The 19,640-nt window shown below is 31.2% G+C and overlaps 1 protein-coding gene across 1 annotated transcript in view; it reads left to right on the forward strand.

The window, feature by feature from the left end:
- LOC126739390 (sialin) overlaps nt 1–19,640 on the forward strand; it is a 75,815-nt gene that overhangs the window by 19,966 nt on the left and 36,209 nt on the right. The window contains exons 5-8 of the mRNA XM_050445055.1: nt 4,405–4,489; nt 4,550–4,770; nt 9,015–9,161; nt 9,559–9,691. Coding sequence (XP_050301012.1) covers nt 4,405–4,489; nt 4,550–4,770; nt 9,015–9,161; nt 9,559–9,691 — 586 coding nt within the window. The remainder of the gene's footprint in view (nt 1–4,404; nt 4,490–4,549; nt 4,771–9,014; nt 9,162–9,558; nt 9,692–19,640) is intronic.

Raw genomic sequence — 19,640 nt, forward strand, 5'->3', positions numbered from 1 at the left:
CATTAACAACATTTTCTCATTTACAGACAATTCACTTTGTTTTGTCACTAGTTCTTCCTCACTGCCACTACCGTCACCCGTATTGCCCGTATTTACATCGCGATTTTCACTTCCCGCCATTTTTGTTTTAGTCTGAAAATTAGACCAAAACTAAGGTTCTTCCTTCGATTTTTAGCACAAAAAGAGGGTATCCCACTTCTGATGTAAGATTTAATTTTTTTTCATCCAGAAAAACACACTATTTTCAATAAACTGGTATATTAATTAACAAATTTAACAAAATAGGTTGGCGTCAAACTGATCGCGGTCCGACTGACTATACATTTTTATAAAACAACCGAATCTGCAGCGTCGGCATACCGGGTCGGCATACCGACATACCAGGAAATCGTAGATAAGAACCGTGTTGTGCTAACATATTTTAAAACAAATTATATAATTAAAGTTTTACGACTAAAAACTTAATAAGATAAGATTTTATAAGCTACCCGCAAGAGTATTTGTTACAATCTGAATTATTCATTTGCGTTTTATAAAAATAAGTTAAAAATTAAAATATATATGTTTAAAACATAAGGTTAAAAGGGCATCAGACTACTTTTACCGTAAACACAAATCGCATTATATATTTCTTTTACATCAATTTTTCTGCTTATTTCTGGCTAAAAGTTTTTCTTTATCCGATTACAAAGTGGGTTGCACGATATGGGCCGTAAGACAGGCTTTAGGATGTTTGTATTTTTTAAATAATATTGTGAGCTTCAGGCTAAAAAAATATTTTTTTATTGATTACAACAGTCCCTTAACAAGAATTTTAATTGTCAATATTTTCTTTTTTTAAGTGTTTAAAAGACCCAGTGTATAAAGTATATAGGGTCCCAATTAGAACCTAAAGATTATATAAAATATGTTTTTGCTTTGTTTTAACACGTTAACTGCCATAATCTAAGGAAAAAAAACGAGTCCCCGGTGCCATTTTTTATTGATCGATTTTTTTACATATAAATAGTAAAATATATAAAATTGATAACAGTTTTCAAAAATTTATATTTTTTTCATTTTTCTTTTTGAGTTTTAGATTATGGCACTACATTTGTGCCATGAAATCTAAAAAGTATACAATTTAATTATGCGCCATCATGGCACAGATATTGTGCCATAAGATATTGTTGACAAATCTCGACAGGATTCGACTTGAAATATACATGTGGTGCGCGTTGGCCGTCACAGCTGACCGATTAGTATGCTTTGTTTTTTATAAGAGTAAATAAGTGCAGACCGCAATTTAGTTATTTTTTTGTGTTGTACAGATAAAAAAACTTTTAGTAGTGTATTTCATACAATCATGGGTGACTTTGAAAATGATCAAAAATATCTATAAAGATGTGGGATGAAGTTTTGTCAGGTGAAGAGCCAGAGCCATGTGGTGAAAGCACTGAGTCTTATCAACCATCAGAGAGTAGTCTTTCTTCGACTGATGACAAATGTAAGCCAATTCCAAAAAGAATGAAAATTCAGGCACAAAAACAAACTAAATCTTTTGATAATCCAGTGCCATCAACATCCGCAGGTAAGTGCCAAGTAAAAAATAATGATAATTTTAACTAAAATTATCAGATTTTCTTAGAACTCTGAGAAATTTTAAAAAAATCGAAAACATACATAAAAAGCAAAAATACAAAAATATTAAAACAATAAATCCAAAAAAAACTAACAGAAAATAATTTCAAAAAGGGAAAATTATTATGGTTGTTACGGCAAATAAAAATGGTATATAAAGTTGGTGTTTTTTTTTTCTTTCAGACATACATACCTTGTCATTTTCGGCCAACGTCGATAACACTATTGAAGATGTTATATGTCAATATGCTGAGCTAGGTTCCAGTGACAGTGAGCTGACGGGACTGAACCTATTACTGGTAATAAACCCGATATTATTTGGACAGATGTTACTGGCACAATGCTAAAAAAAATTAATTTTATGATAGATAATACTGGGATTAATCCTAAAATTTATGAGCAATTTTATGATAAAGAACCTTATGATTTCTTGAGAATTTTTGTTTGATGAAAGGAAGGGATGAAATTTTAAACCTAATAGTTACTGAAACTAATAGGTATGCTTATCAACTCAGGGGAAAAATTAATTTGCCTAAGTCAAGATTGCATCAGTTTGTTGATACATCCGAAGAGGAAATAGAATTATTTTTCGGTATAATATTGTGGATGGGCTTAGCTAAATTTCCTAGCCTATCTGAATATTGGTCCAAAAGTGTCCTTTATCAAAATGAAGCTAAGAAAAAAATGCCCCGCAATAGATTTGAACTTTTACTGAAAACTTTACTATTTAGTGACAACGAAAGCCCAAATTTTGAAAAAACTAATAGATTACGAAAAATAAATCCACTGTTAGAAAAACTTATAAAGAGATATATGTATGCTATGGTTCTGGTTGTATGCATTAGTTCCCTTTAGGGGAAGGCTTTTATTTCGACAGTACATCCGCAATAAGCGCCATAAATTTGGAATTAAATCGTACAAACTTTGTTTAGCTGGCGGGTATACTTACAATGTCAATATATATTATGGAAAAGATAAAGTCAAAAGTGATATGTCGGCATCTACTAAGGTTGTTTTAGATCTGATGGGCAATCTACTTTATGGCGGAAGGACGCTTTACACTGATAATTACTAAACCAGTGTGTCTTTAGCGCATAGTTTATTAGCAAAAAAAACCTATTAGAAAGTAATACGGGTATAGTTCAGTTAAAATGGAATCAAGAACAGACAACAGCAAGGAACAAGAAAACCATACATTAGAAGATATAAAAATCCGCCGTAGATGTAGTGTGTGCTATGCCAATGTGTCAAACGAAATCGGTGCAAAAGCTGCACAATCGAAGACACCAAGATCTACATATGAATACACTATTTGTAAAAAAACTTATTTTCTAAGTTGTTTTTTTATTAAACATAAAAGTTCTTTGATTTAAAGACAATATTTTGTCTAACTCTTAGCAGTATTATACCTTCTAAATATTTTGTTCAAAGTACTAAATGTGAATAAACCTTTGTTTTTTAGTTTTTTATAATTACAGGTGTTTTTTTTAATAAAAAATAAAATTCCTAGGGTTTTTATTAAATTGGGTCTGTGGCGCCATGCCTTATAAGTTCCCATTAGTAATCACTGCTCTTGTGGCTCAATGTTTGTACCACACAGCATGAAGTCAGAGTAATGGGAATGGTCCATATGCTGTACCATAGAACCTAAGCCAATAATTTTTTGTGACACACATGTGGTGCCATGTGGCAGTTAACGTGTTAAAGGATCTTGTGGAAGATCTCAGAAAAAATAGTGGTATTTTTTTAATTGTATTTTCTCTGATATTCAAACAAAATCCAATAAAAAAATCACTTTCGTTATGTTACAGAAACATCCAATCATATCAGAAATTTCTCGAGATATAGTCGTGACCTACGCTTAGTAAACCACCCTGTACGAAAGAAAAATAATAAAAATTAATACTTTTTTTTAGCTCATCACATTTTAACATTCTGCGTACTCTCTACTCTACAATTTTTTTTTTTCAAATTGTATTTCAATTATATGTATGTTCAAATAATTTTTTGAATATGTCTATGAATATGCAATAAAATTATTTTTTTCTAAAGTTAAGAACCATTCTAAAACAAAAATATAAAAATTACTGAGGTAAAATTACTAATATTTTAACTTTTAATGTCAAAAATGTGTGTTTAGATTTCTTTCGGGATGTTACTGAACTTTCGTTGGGCTATTAATACTAACGAAACTAATATTAATAGATAAACCATAAACTTAAAATCTAGATTAATAAAATTTAAATAGTCTTTAAAATAATAAAATCAAAGTACCGCAGTTAATAGCAATAACGACAATAACTTATTGTTATAAATTGGCAAAATATAAGCAAATGAGTACTATCTACACCATTAATACCATTAAAAATTAAAAAACTGAAATAAAGTAACTGCCTAACTGAAAACAAAACCCTACTTTGCCTAATTTCCGATCAATTAAAGTTCGCTAAAAATTTTAATAATATTTGTAAATATATTTAGTTAAAGATGACATACTAAAATATAAAAGTTTTTATTGTACCTGACTACCTGACCTCACTTTTAGTAGTCATACAATAAACAAAAGAAACTTTCAAAAGATGTACACCATCAACGTGTAAGTGGGTCAGTAATACTACGCGACCTTATAAAGTTTTCCACAAGCCAGATGTATAAAAATGTAATTTTAAAGCCTTTTTGTTTTTTTTTAAACTACCTTTTTTGATAAAAAAAATTTATCACAAAAATATGTTTTTATCATATTTCTAGATTTTCTAATTAAGAAAAAAAAACATTACTTTTTAGGGCTTTGCGTGGCCTTCAATGCATGATATGACCGCAAGATGGATCCCTCCAAATGAAAGAAGCAAATTTGTTACTGCTTATTTAGGTATTTTTAATGTCTTTCTTGTTGGTTAAAAAATATTATTTAAATTATTATATTTAATAGGTAGTTCTGTGGGAGCTGCAATGACCTATCCAATTTGCGGTTTTATAATCGACAAATGGGGTTGGCAATACGTATTTTATGCCAGCAGCGCTTTTGGTACCGCATGGTTTATTGCTTGGTGGTGTTTGGTGCACGACAGTCCCAGTCAACATCCTAGGATATCTGAGGGAGAAAAGGAGTATATTTTAAAATGTTTAGGCCAAAGTGTTGCAAAGAAAAAGGTACTTTTTTTAAAATATATTTTTACTTCTAAGAGATCCAGTTTGGGAGATTAAAACTAATATGTTCGCAAAGTACTGAATCAATTAATATACTTAAAAGCATTGTGCCTTAAATATCCTATTTTAAAGTTATATTTAATTATTAGAGAATATCAGATATATCAGGAATGTGATATATCTCAATTGTTTATCTTTTCGGCCTTTTTACCCTTGCGACCCGGAGCAGTCATTTGTTATCACGAAAGAACAAAAACTGATTTCCTTAAAATATGATAGAACATGGAAGGTTATTAATATAAAACAAGGTATTCATTTATCACACAAAAAAGTCGAGTACAACACTCAGTAATTTTAATAAAATATGAAAGTTATTTATTTTACAAAAAAAAAACATTGAATAAATTCCGTGAAATTATTAAAAAAAAATTGTCTAAGAGCCGCCAAAGTTTTAAAAGTAAAAATCAGTTAAAAGAGAAGATTTGAATTTATTAGTATTAGAGATAGTTTTGATTTGTTGTAAAGGCCAAGCGGTAAACATTTTTAATTTTATGTATAGCTATAATGCATATAGCTAAAAAGACACCCAAATACTTTTTTTGTACATCACCTTTGGTGTGCCACTCAATATATTGGCATATTTTTGTTTAGAAGTGTATGTAGTTAAAAAAAAAGGTAAAAAAAAATCAATTTTAATGTACCGGGTGATGGACCTAAGAATGGACGTCGGCGATATCTCAGGCCCTAATAGTCGTAGCGCCTTGAAAAAAAAATTGTAATAAAAGTGGCCAAAAAAAATGCTGGAAATTATTTTAAAGTTCATTGGTCAACCGCTAGAGGGCGCCACAGCTTCTTTAAATCTTAAAATTGCATTTTTGCCAAAAGATCTCCAATAACGTACACCTCAAAATATTATATTAATATTCTAGGAAGATTTCCTAACAAAAAAGTTTCTACAAAAATTTCTGTCAGTTGTCAAATAAAGTGGTGGAGGGCTTGAATAAAGAAAACAGCTGAAAATCAGCTATAACTGGACCGATTTTTTTAAACATATTTTTTTTAAGTCTATTGTTGCCTTATTTTTTCAACCAAAAAAAAAATTTCAAATTACTTTTCCTAAAATCCGCTAGAAATCCGCGTTGACTTGTGACTAAACCTTTCTGACGGATTATTTCAAAAATCTCAAATGCAACTATATATATTTTTTTACGTCATTAAAAGCGGGGAAGAAAACCAAAGAAACTGGTGAAAACGGCACTTTGATATCACTTGTTAAACTAAACTTATTAACAAAATAGTGTCCATTCGAAAATAAAAGTGATAAAAATGACCATAAATTACTATTTGCTTAGGCAAGCTGAATAAACTCGTACTAATTAAGTATTTTTTAAAAGAAACAAACTCAGTAGTGTTTTAGAAAATCCGAGATATAGAATTGATCGTTATACGTTTATTTATACAGGGTGTTAACTAAATCAAGTTGACCAAATTGGCCTATTTTTGAAAAATGTGCATACAGTTTATAGTTGTTCCATAGGAAAGTTTTGAAAATTTGGCACCATACCATACCATACCATAGAAAAGTTAATTAAAGATACAACAATAAAATAATTTGACACTTGTAACAATTTTGATGATACCGGATGTAGATGAAAACTTGCTTATTTTAAATAGAACACTCTATAATATGTTATTTGATATTTAAATTCTACATACAATTTGAAGAAATCTTAGGTGGTACAATAAATAATATATTCTACACATAATTTATTTAGTGCCTCTCTAAATGTTTAAAATGCATTCCATCATTTTCTATGCACTGAAACATCTTTTGTTCGGTAGACAAAACTGCAGTCTCTACTTCAGCAAATGAGAGAGTCTGCATGCAATCCCTAATCCGGCCGTAATATTGTTAATCATATTTTGTCGCGTCGTAGGTCTTGTTGTAAAAACAATTTCTTTAACTCGACCCCATAAATAAAAATCCAGGCACGTTAGGTCTGGTGATCTAGCCATGGAAAGGTACCGCCCCGTCCTATCCATCTACCAGGGTAGGTAGCATCTAAAAACTCCCGAACATTTCGGGCGAAATGTTCTGGACAGCCATCGTGCTGGAACATCATTCGTTGGCGAATTTCAAGTGGCACATCCTCTAATAAAATTGGCAATTCCTCCCTTAAAAACTGCAAATAATTTGCACCATTTAGTGCGTTGTTAAAAAAAAATTGGCCGATAATTCGACCTCCTAATATTCCTGCCCAAGAATTTAAAGATCAACGGCCTTGATGCTGGACTTCTCGCATCCAATGCGGATTCGTTGGTGACCAGTAATGAATATTGTGGAGATTCATGCCTCCATTGCTGTGAAATATAGCCTCATCTGTCCACAATATGTTTAAAAGCACCTGAGGATTCTCTGCAATCATACCCAAAAGTCAGTGACAATGGTCTAGCCTTCGGTCAAAATCTTGTGCACTTAATTCTTGATGCAGGACTAAATGATATGGATGAAACCTGGAACAAGATGATGACTGCTAATTCAACAGAATAGACAAATCTGGTGCTTTTCGTGTAAAAATTAATTAATTTTACTTTTAAAGCATCATCATCAAAAAATTAACTCTCCTTAGAAAAATTAAGTCTCATCTCGTATAGTGAAGATTAATATCCAAAAGATCGCTAACCTGTACTCCTTGAGAATATTCTGAACAGTAGTTCGATTTACTCCCAGGTCGTGCGCTATTGTCCTAGTACTTAAGTGACGACGAGGCTAAAACATTTATTATGTTGTCTTCGGTGCGTCGTCTGCGTTGTCTCCGAAACACGGGCAGCCGAACGTTTCCAGTCGTTCGCAAACGATGTATGATCCGAAGAAAAACTTTTGGAGTAGGATGGCGTCTATCAAGATACTGATGCGCATACACCCTTGCAGCAACTGTTGCATTTCTCATACATTCAAAATAAGTACCTATTATGTCAAACGCCTCTTCGTCTGGACACTTTTTTTTATAACTTTCGTTGATATCGAAGTGTCGTTTTCACCAGTTTCTTTGGTTTTTTTCCCCGCTTTTAATGACGTAAAAAAATATATATAGTTGCATTTAAGTTTTTTTTGAAATAATCCGTCAGAAAGGGTTAGTCACAAGTCAACGCCCTGTAGCGGATTTTAGGAAAAAAAATTTGAAATTTTTTTTTGGTTGAAAAAATAAGGCAACAATAGACTTAAAAAAAATATGTTTAAAAAAATCGGTCTAGTCATAGCTGATTTTCAGCTGTTTTCTTTATTCAAGCCCCCCACCACTTTATTTGACAACTGACAGAAATTTTTGTAGAAACTTTTTTGTGAGGAAATCTTTCTAGAATATTGATATAATATTTTGAGGTGTACGTTATTGGAGGTTTTTTGGTAAAAATGCAATTTTAGGATTTAAAGAAGCTGTGGCGCCCTCTAGCGGTTGACCAATAAACTTTAAAATAATTTCCAGCATTCTTTTTTTGCCACTTTTATTACAAACATTTTTTTTTCAAGGCACTACGACTATTAGGGCTTGAGATATCGCCGACGTCCATTCTTAGTTGGCCACCCGGTACAAAGTATATAACAATTAAAGAGCCTCTTTTCAGAATTTCCGGAATTCGACCCTAGAACTTTACTATTTTCTAAACATCAAAAAACGTAGATACCCAAAAGGTGTTTGTATATATTATTTTAAAAAAGTCGCCTCCGCCGTTCAGGGTGTGCGATTCTTACCAAAATACGAAAATCACCCTGTATAGAGCTTCCTACGGCTGAAGCCTACAAATATTAAATACGAAATGAAATTTCAATAAATTGAAGATTTTTTTTTAATTACATTTTTTATTATTATTTCTCTAGGCTTAATTTCAATTAATTTGAATCATTATTACCAGAGAATATGTAAGTCTTTCGATGGTTTAGGCAATATCATGCCAATTGTAAGCATTGGCTTTTTAGATAGATACTATGTAATGTATGTATGTAACTATGTATGTAACACTGTACACTTGCTACGTTCCTCTTGTAGGGGTAAATGTTTGTGTACATTGTTAAATTGGGTGAGAAAATGTTTAGTCTTTTAAGGTTTACGTCTTTTCTTCATAAATGTTTGTAGGCAATAAATAAAAAGTAAGTCATCTAATTCATTATTTTCATCATTATCATCATGTCATTTAAGATTTTTATTTTATGAAACCAGATTTTTCCTAATAAAAAAAATTATTTTAAGGCCCCAGTACCATGGTCCCAAATTCTAAGAAATTCTACGGTCTGGATGAACGTACTGGCTCAAGCGGGCGGCACATGGGGTCTTTTTACTTTAATGACCCAAGCTCCAACCTATTTTAAGTTTATCCATGGATGGAACATAAAAGCTGTAAGTTTAATAACAAGATTAAGGTATTAAAAGGCGTAAATATACTATTACATCATTTTTAAAATCCGTTTTAATTATCTGACATTATTTCTTTTTAATACCTATGAAAATACTCTTATAACTCTGTTCTTAAAAGGATTAAGCGATAGTAAACATAAACAAGCCTGTATCTACCCTATATTTTTGTAGATTTCGCTCCTTTCTACGAAAATAAGGAGCGTTAATTCGAAATTAAGAGCAGAAGCATTTTATCTAAATGAAAAGTTTTTTACTTGTTTTGCCGTTAAATTGCTTTGTTTTACGCTATTTCATGGTTTAATGCCGCTATAAAAGAAAGCTCGAGAACAGGCTTTAGCCTTATCTATTACACGTATTGTTAAAATATCATTTTTTTTAGACTGGTGTACTATCGGGTCTGCCTCACCTACTGCGTATGCTTTGGGCTTTTGTATTTTCTCAGGTTGGAGATTATCTCCTTCGATCAAATAAAATGAGCAGGACTAATGTTCGAAAGCTAGCCACAGCTGTGTGTAAGTACAACAAAAATTTATTATTAATAATTTAAATTTATTACTTTAAATTATTTGGGCACCTAAACGAGCTATAAGATGCTATTTATTAAATTGAATTATTTTAATAAGAAATCACAGATTATAAAATATTTTAGAAACTTAGATTTTTCACTTTTAGGCAATGTGACCAATTTTCACAAAAAAAAACTTTTTTCGTTCTAAGTAACTTATTTATTAATTTTAACAATAAACATTTTTTTAAATTTTATGTGTTGATTGATTAGCGTAAGTTACCCATTACGCAACTATAATTATATTTTTATAAATAAAGTTCAAATTCGTGAAATAAAATATGATTTATTAACAAACATTTTTATATTAACATAGGTTCTATCGTCTTCAACAGTTGAGCTTTGTGCTCCATGATCTTTGTCAAGCTCCTTTATTTCAGACAATTCGCTATATTCGTCATCTTCAGTGTCATTTTCTGTATCACTATTTGTTTGATCTAGGTTAATTATCAGCTGGTCAACAACTATGTCTACGGTTGATCCTTCTTCTAAATATTCCTGTTTATCACGTTTGGCCTGTTTACACCTAGATTTCCGTTTGTCGATAGAGAAGTTCATTAAAATTAAAATTTATATTTTTTTTGTTTTGGGTTTAGCCCAAACCAACTCGAGTGAATTTAAATCGAGATGATATGGAGGGAGCCGTAATAACTCCTGACCTTTTGCGTTAAAGAGTTCATCTATTTCATAGTTTTTATATTTCGAATTATGAAGCTTTAATTTATTGCATAGTTGCGGCTTTAACATATTATCATCATAAGGTATTCCCTTTAATCGTAACCACTCTTGCATTTCTGCTTTCTTCGTTACAGATGTAGGTATTTTCTTATTTGTTTATTGTGATATTGGCGTTGGATTACGAATGAGATTTTCCGTTACCCATTTTTTAAAATTTTCATAATTCATCTCGTGATGGTAGTCGCCACTTGTGCTGTTGGATTTCCACCATATGTATGCAAATACATTCTCTCCACCTGCGTGTACTATAATAAGGCGTGGTCCTTTTCCAATAGGTTTTTTATTCTCTCTGAAGATTCATCACTCCATCCTTTTAAGTGAGTATGGGAGAAATGAATATACGTCATAATATACATACAGATCGTGTTATCGTGAGCTACGTATTACCCAAAATAATGGCAACACCGCTTGGTTGCGGCTTGCAGGCGGCGGAATTTTTCGTTTTTATTTTTTGAACCGGGAGTCAGCAGACCTCACTTTGCTGTGTTACTGCACGTTGCATTAATAATTTTTGAGCGTTATTTTCGTATTTTTTTCACTATGGCTGTTTATACCCCTTCCGAAAGAGTTCAACTAATTAAATGGTTTTATGGAGGCAATTCGGCAGTACAATGTAGAGATTTGTTTTCAGTGACATTTGAGAATAGACTGATTCCTTGTGCAAAAACGGTTTTAAATGTGGTTACAAATTTTGAGACATCTGTTTGTCTTCAAGATTGTAAAAAATGCCACACAAAACGTCAAGAACCACCTGTTGAAGTGGTCTAGGATATAGAACGGCGGGAAGAAATGGTTTGCAGTACCCTAGAACTTGATTCGATACGGTCCACTAGAAGTGTTGGAGGGGAACTGGGAATGAGCAGTAAAACTGTTGCTCGTATCTGGAAAAAATATGGGTACAAATGTTTCAAGTATTCAAAAACTCAGGAAATATTTCCTGAAGACCCGTAGCGAAGATTGGAATTTTGTGAAACCATGATGGAAAAAGCAAATGAAAACGAATATTTTAAAAAAAATATTTTGTTTTCTGATGAATCTTCTTTTCCATTACATGGCAAACACAATCCTTCCATTGTTCGTTATTGGTCTCAGGAAAACGAGCACAGAAGTTTTCAGTTTCATATCCAGTATCCTTAGAAATTGAATGTTTGGGCAGGTATTTTGGGCGACAATGTTATAGGGCCATTTTTATTGATGGCACTTTAAACGCCCAAAAGTACCTTGAGTTGCTGCAAAGCCAAGTTCTTCCTGCCATCCAAATCTTACCTGATGTAGACCTGGGACCGGTTTATTTTCAGCAAGATGGCTGTATTGCTCATAACGTGGCTAGGGTAAAAGAATTTTTAACAAATGCTTTTCCTAACCGCCTTATTAATGGGACTGGCGATATTAAATGGCCTCCTAGATCTCCAGGTTTGTTTACAAATGACTTTTATCTGTGGGGTTACCTTAAGCAGACCATTTACAAGCATGTATTTAGTAGGTCATCTTATTAGAGGAGTTGCGAAATAAAATTGTCGAAGGTGCCAATTCCATTTTACCTGAAACTCTTTTGGAGGTGCGAAATAGCTTTTACTAGGTTTACTAGATAGGTTAAGTTTTTGTTTAGCGAAAGGAGGCGGTTTATTTGAGCCTTTTATTTAAAAAATGATATAATGTTAAGTTTGTTTATTAGAGTTTTATTTCTGATTTTTTATTATATTTTTATCAGAGTTGATATTTTATTTTTTATTAGAATAACGCTTTAATTTTCATTATGCAAAACACAGCATATTAAACATTTTAAGATTACACTTCTATGCGGGTTTTATACATTGTCATGTCTGTAAAATCCGCATTAGAATAAATATTTTAAAAATGCCCGGATTTTCGCGTAATATTTTGGGACATTTTATCGCCAAACGACACAGCTCCCACGAAAGTCAGATGTTTACTAATCCCGTCCTCGGGCCGGCCGGGGCGGTGCTCTGTCGCAGGCACTCGTACCCGCGCGACGTTGCAAAATTTTGCCTCAATGCGGCTTCCTATAAATAACCAACGAAAACAAGACCGGTATAAGAAATTTTGCAAAAATACAGTCAATATTAATTAAACCACAGCGGTATTTAGAAATGTCAAATGGTTAAAGTTTACCAATAAATAATAAAAGCTTATTATTATTTGACATCAAAAGTAATTTTATAAAAATGGAAAAAAAATCCTTTTCTAGGGGAAAACTAACTCACCAGCATCTGCTTCTGCATGCATAAACCTCAATATGTTACTAATTATCTCACGGCTTTAACCACTGAACATTTTTTTAACTTTACTTTTTTTTTTTAATTTATTGACCTTGTGCTGAGCACATTTAGTCACGAAAAACCTCTATATATTTTTTTTTAGTACTTAAACTAAATCGGACATCACAAACGACCATGCCAAGTCTGGGACTCGAACCCAGGGCCACACGACTGCTAGGCAGGTATATACCCACCGCGCTGCGGGGGCAGGCTATAACTTTACTAATAAAGAGCATTTTAAATTAATTTAAAAAAAAATTGAAAACGAATAAAAAGTTACTATTTAAATTTTTTACAATTAACTTTAATACGCTGATGTCAACTCTCTAAACATTCCGAACACGCAAACAAAAATGAGCTCTCTTAAGTTAAAGTTTTAGCCCAAATTAGGCTATGCTTAGGACTTACTTATTGGTTGAGTGATTTAAAAGTTATTTTACAAATATAGTAACACAATTAATAAAATATATATTTATTTTTATTTTTTCTAATATAAAGTAAATTTTTCCAAAATTGGTTTGTTTCTTTTTCTGCTCAAAAGAAGCCAATATTCAAAAATATTAATTAGTAACATTGTCTAATAATATATTATGTTTTGTTTTCTATACCAATAATTAAAAAAATCATTTTAATGATTGGAAATAGTTTAACTTGTTCGAAAAGTTAAAATGTTATATAAATAATTTCAAAAAATTAATTTAAGAGAGCAAATTTGCCCTTATTTTATACTAATCCTTATTACTATTTAAAACTTGACTTTAATTTATCTGTTTTTCTATTTTAGAAACTATTAGGCATTTAAAAAAACATTTTGGACATGATCATATATCACATTACCATTACGATAAAAAATGATTTATTTAATTATAAAAGTATACACAGCACCGTTTTTAATAATATATAAATTTTGGATTTTTAAACAAAGCAAAATGAAGTACAGAAGTCCCTTTTAATTCACAGTGTATATTTTCATTGAATTTTGACGGGGTTCGGTTTTTACACCATTGTCAAGAGAGATCTTTAGTAAGTCATAAAATAAAAAGGTTGTTATAATCATTTAAAAAAATTAACGTAAAACTTACATGATATTGTTACAAAATGTTTAAAAATACATAAAAATTTATGGTACAAAGACAATATATCACACATTGTAAAACAATATATAAATCGTTACTATATACTCAGTGCTTACAACTAAAACAAATTTTTACTATTAATTAAAAATAAACGTCATTAAGTAGAAAGAGCTTCTGTTTATCATTCTGCTTTGCATACGGGTACTTCACCCAGAAGAGAACATTTACATTACTATTAATAAATAAATAAATAATTATTAGAAATAACTGAAAGGACTTATATTATTCCAGGGTCTGCAGGAATTTAAGGTGTGTTTAATAACGAACATTCTTTCAGCATTCATTGATCGCAACATTTACTAAATACGTGTTTTTTGTTCATGTCATTATGAGGCATCCGTGTATTATTTTCTTTTAATTTGACTAAAATAATAATATGTAAATATTAATATTTTAATAACTATTAAGGCAAAAACATTTTAAACAAGCATAGTCAGCATCAATTTCCAATATCGAAATTATTTATATAATTATGCAAACAATGGTCATAGTTTAATTCTCAAAAAAACCTTGATAAATTAGTCCTAAATACGTATAACCATAGACTTAATCGAAAACAGATCCATGAAAAACAGGGTTGTATTATTGTTGGAAAGCAAGAGCTAATTTCCGAAGTAATTATCTGTCTAGAATCCTGGTCTTAAATTGTTCCAATACGTCAGAATTCTAAGACATTTAAGGATAAACTAGATGTATAGATTCTTTTGCTATTTTCGAGGTTTTATATGGGGTGTATAAAGGTGATACTAACAGTAAAATAATTTAATCGCTGTTCTTGGTTTCAGAATTAATTCATTTTTTTTTGCTTAAATTTGCCTAAATATTTACATTTTATTTAAATTTGGCAACATCATTTTTTTGTCTATTCTGGTATGTATTCTTTCTAAATATTGTTCGTTCATAAAAAATGTTCATCAAACAGTCATTATCTCGTGAATTTTTGATGACTTGTGGACTACTAACAAGATTATACAAGCTTAGCAGACCTTTTGTATGCTTTAGTTAATTCCATGTTTTATTTGTTAGATACAAGCTAGATAAAACTCTATTTTTTTTATTTTCGTTTTTATTATAACCAGTTATTTCTGCGAACGAATAAAAATATCGATATGCAGTTTTCGCCAAAATAAAGATTTTATAATTTCTAAGGTAAAGCATACCAATCAATTTAAACTTTTAGAAAACTTTCAGAAAAACTCCAACAACGGTAAACATGGCAATCTAACTTTTTTTTTTTACAACTATGTCACTGCAAAAGTTCGTTAAGGGAAATGAAAGTTATCTTTTATATGATATCTTGTCCATTAAAATTAATTATTGGGCACACAAGATATAATATCATATTTATATATATATAAATATAAGAATATTCTTTTATTTCCCCCACCCGTATTATTGATCTGATGATATCTTTGGCTTAAGCCATTTTCATAGAAAATTTAGTCAGCTTTCTAATAACGTTATAAAACTCTTATCTTAAATTAGGAAAGTTGCGACCCCTTATGGTCATTACATATTTGCTACTTATTACGAATAATGGCTTAATTATAATTAAATACTTTTATATTCACTTTTATTGTTTTTAAAAACTGTTGATATAAATTATCACCTAAGACTACTAAGAAATATTTATTTACATTATACTTATTCCATTTACTACTACTTATGTTTGATTAAAAAGGCGCGCCAATATTCTGACTTGAACGGGTCTCCCAGTAGAAAACCATGGTTTCAGAAAATTCACTAACCTTCCAACCATCTCCAAAGATATCCTGCAGTGTGCCCGCTTGTGTCACTGTGATAATTCCGGAAAGAAAAAGCACTGCTGACATTCTTGTCGTTAGCATAAATTATTCCAAAGATGGTAGATATCGATATCGATAGAATATTTCCTGTCTCTTATAGGAATAACAGTCTAATTAATAATAACATAATTAATAACATAATAATTAATAACAGTCTCTTTTCTTCAGAATATGATGTATAAAAGGATAACAGCACAGCTGAAGACCTTTTTAAATATGCCAGTCCACATTATCAAGTCCGCATATAAATTTGGGAATTACTAGGCATCTCACGTCTTCGGTAAGCAACTCCTTCTTCACAGAGCATAAGGTATTCCAAATAGCCTTATAGTTTTTTCTTTTTATATAATGTCTCTTTGGGAACCAGAGAGCTAATGATTTTACCAGTCTGTTTATCAGTTCCAGTAGTTGCCTGATTGTCGGGTTAGACCGACGGAACTCTTGAATTTTTTCGAATTTACGAAAAAGAACCTCGGCTCTTCATCTAGATATTTGTACATACTTATCCACATATTGGGATAGAGGATGCTTAGCTAAAGCAGCAAACAGGTCTTTCCGCACTTCACAGGTCAAGCTTTACCGACTACTTTGGTCATTAGAATGAAGGGCTACGAATTAATCAAACGTTAAAAATAAGTAAATAAAAAATTAAATAACTTGAGCTTTACGTTGCGTCGACTTTTATCTTGGGAAAAGAATATCATTGGTGACTTCCAGAACTTTGTATGGCCCATCCCAGGATGTTGATGTTTTGGTGACATATCCTTTAATTTCTTAGGGTAGTATATTCAAATGAAGTCTTCGTTGTTATACTTTTGGTTTTTGGCCTTGACATCATACGCTTCCTTCAGCCAATCGCTGGATTCGCTGGTATCTTGAATAGAAATGCGCACTTGAATACAGATGACACTCATTTTTTTCTACGTACTCACTGATGTAGTTATTCTTTCATGTAATAGATTGCTTTGTAGCGGGCAACCTAACTTTAAATAGAGGACTCGGTCTCTGATGCAGACCGAGTTCTCTTTTAACTGCTCTGTACTTTCAATGAACAAATGAGGAAAATCATCCCAGTGTCTTTGGTGGCTACAGACTACTTTGGCTTAATACCGATTGATGATTCTATTATTTCGTTTCACAATGACCTGTTTCTCAAAATTTCGTTGGTGATAGTGGAGACTTCCTCGTTTGATAGGAAGTATGCTTTAACACATTTGCTGCAATCGTTTACCATGAAGAAGGGGCTTCAAAATAATGTATCATTCGACCGCCGTTTTTACTTAAAATTTAACGGGTCTATCTCAACCTGTCCAAAGGGTTGCAGATAAGAGTGAGATAATAATATGCTTGTTGTTGTTTCCTCTTTGTTTTATGAAAACTATTTAAACATCTTTGTTATTTACTTTTTCGTTCCTAATATATTTCAAAGTTTTAATTTTTATATTAATAATTAAAAATATTATTTTAATATTTCATGGTTTTACTTTTTTTGTATACTCAGGATTTCTCTTTCCAAAGAAAAATATTAACCAGAAATAGTAAATCTAAGAATGCGCTTGCAGTTTACTTAAAATTCTTATATTGCTTTACGATTATAATGTATCTTTGTTAAAGATTGCTTGCGTACAAAGTTTTCAAAAAGTTGATTTTAACAATTTGTGGGACACTAGCACCCTTGACCGCAGTCAAATTGAAAGCGGGAGTCTACGTCGGTTGCCAGCGAAGTATTTGTGTACTTTCTAACTATAAATTTTAATCGTACGTCTTACTGTTTCTAACTATTCGAACTATTTATTGATAATCGGCATTTCACTGTTGTTAAATTAAATCACGGACGGCAGTTGTCTGCATAAATCAGAGCATATGTCTATATAGCCACATTTCAAATGCTTCAAGACAATTAATGATTACTACTTTTAAGATCTAAATCTCTGCCCGATAGAGTTGTATATACCCTATGTAGCATTTAATCATTTTCTGGTGCAGTTTTAAATTTAGATTATTGTTGCAAAAGAGTGATCTAATTATTTAAAATGTTTTTTTTTATTCTGCCCTAGAATTCTTTATCCAGATAAATATGTTCTGCAATATAACAACCAAGATATTTGAGACATGAAATCCTTTTAATCCTTTGACCAGCTATGTGCAGTGCAGTATCATTATACAGGTCACGACTGAAAACCTTAAGCTTAATTTTTCCGGTATGCTTAGACCCATCTCTTGTCCCATCACATTGACCAAGTCAATATTTGTTGTCAGCATAGCGGATGATTGTTGGCCTTAATCTTAACTCGGCACTCCTGGTCACGCAACGCCTGTGTAAATACTTTATCAGAATATAGATTATAATGGAACAGTGGGGATAATATACAGAATAGTTTTCCATTGACCCAAACCGCTGCCTTTTGTCATAAGACAGTTTCTTAATAGTGCGGGTATCTCTGTCATCAACTATGTCTATAAGTCTTTCATGTTGGACCCTGTCGAATGCTTACTCATAGTATATAAGTCCAAAGTAACGCATGTACGTTCAGCAACGCTGTACATTATTGTTAAAGAGTGCAGTTTTCTTTTTAAATTAAACCAAAAATCAACTGTTCTTAAAATATTATTTCTAGTAAAAGTTAATAAATTCTGTAAATATATAATGCGAATATTTATAAACAATGCTCTTTTTGGGAAAAAACATAGCAAATATCTACGGGCTTCAGATGTTTATAATTTTTTTGGGACATACTATTATATCGGTACCATCATTTTAAATATTTAATTGAATAATATTTACTTGATAAATGAAATGTGGCTTTCGAAATGTATCATTGAAAAGCATTTTTTAAGAGTTCCAAGATAATGTATTATTGGACTACTCTTTCTATTTATGGGGTCTATCTTAAGGGTGTATCTCCTCCTGTCTAAAGGGTTGCACATAAGGGTGAGAAATAATGCTATAAGTATAACTAAACCAAACTAAATTATGATTATTATTCATATATTAAAGATCTTTATTGGAGCAAATTTACTTGATAAAAGTGCGTAAAGTAATTTAATATTTTATATTTTTCTTCGTGTTATGCTGTCTTTAATGGTAGAAAAATTTGCGTATTTTACTGGTGTGTAAAATCCCTTTTATTCGACTGAAAAATCCTCATTAATACAGTGAAAAATTTGGTAATTCCCATGAGTTCTGGCTGTGAATTTCTCACTTCAATGAAATATTTTACACACCTGTTAGAAAAATAACCACTATATAAATAAAAGTTACCTATTCTTCAAAAGATATTATGATTTCTCGATTTTTCTTATAATAAACGTATAACTATACTAAGTCAATAAAGTATGATTTTTCTATCTCTAAATGTCACGTAGGGATAATATTTGCACAAGCAATTGAAAGGCTTTTGAGGGAATGTGATTTTGTACTTTGGGAAATGTTTGGATTTGGCCTTATTTCGATTTGCAGTGAAAATAAAGATCGCTTACAATATCAAGAATTATTATTGTTAGTATAAATATTTTTTGTGATTATTGGTTATTGTCATTATTCTTTTAAGTTAAGTATAAAAATATTCGATTTGAACTTACTATACAGTGACCGCCTAAAGTTCCTCATAAATTCGATAAAAATTAGAGACATGATTTTTTGAGAAATTTTTTTTAAATGGAATGCTATATTTTTTATTGCATTTATGAAATATAAGCGAAATTCCAAGTAAGTATTGTATAACACACCTTATATCAAAACTCAGCTGTTTCAGAAATATTTACATTTAACCAACAGGAGAGCAAGTAAGTACGACTATTTACGAATTAAAATAAAATGGAGGATAAAATGTTATAAACTGTGAAAACTCTTATTAATGTATCAAGTGTTCAAACTGATCCCCATTTACTTCTTGGCAAAAAGCAAGACGGTTTACAAACTCATGTAAAATACTATC

The sequence above is a fragment of the Anthonomus grandis genome, chromosome 1 (assembly GCF_022605725.1).
Source record: "Anthonomus grandis grandis chromosome 1, icAntGran1.3, whole genome shotgun sequence".
Lineage (NCBI taxonomy): Eukaryota > Metazoa > Arthropoda > Insecta > Coleoptera > Curculionidae > Anthonomus > Anthonomus grandis.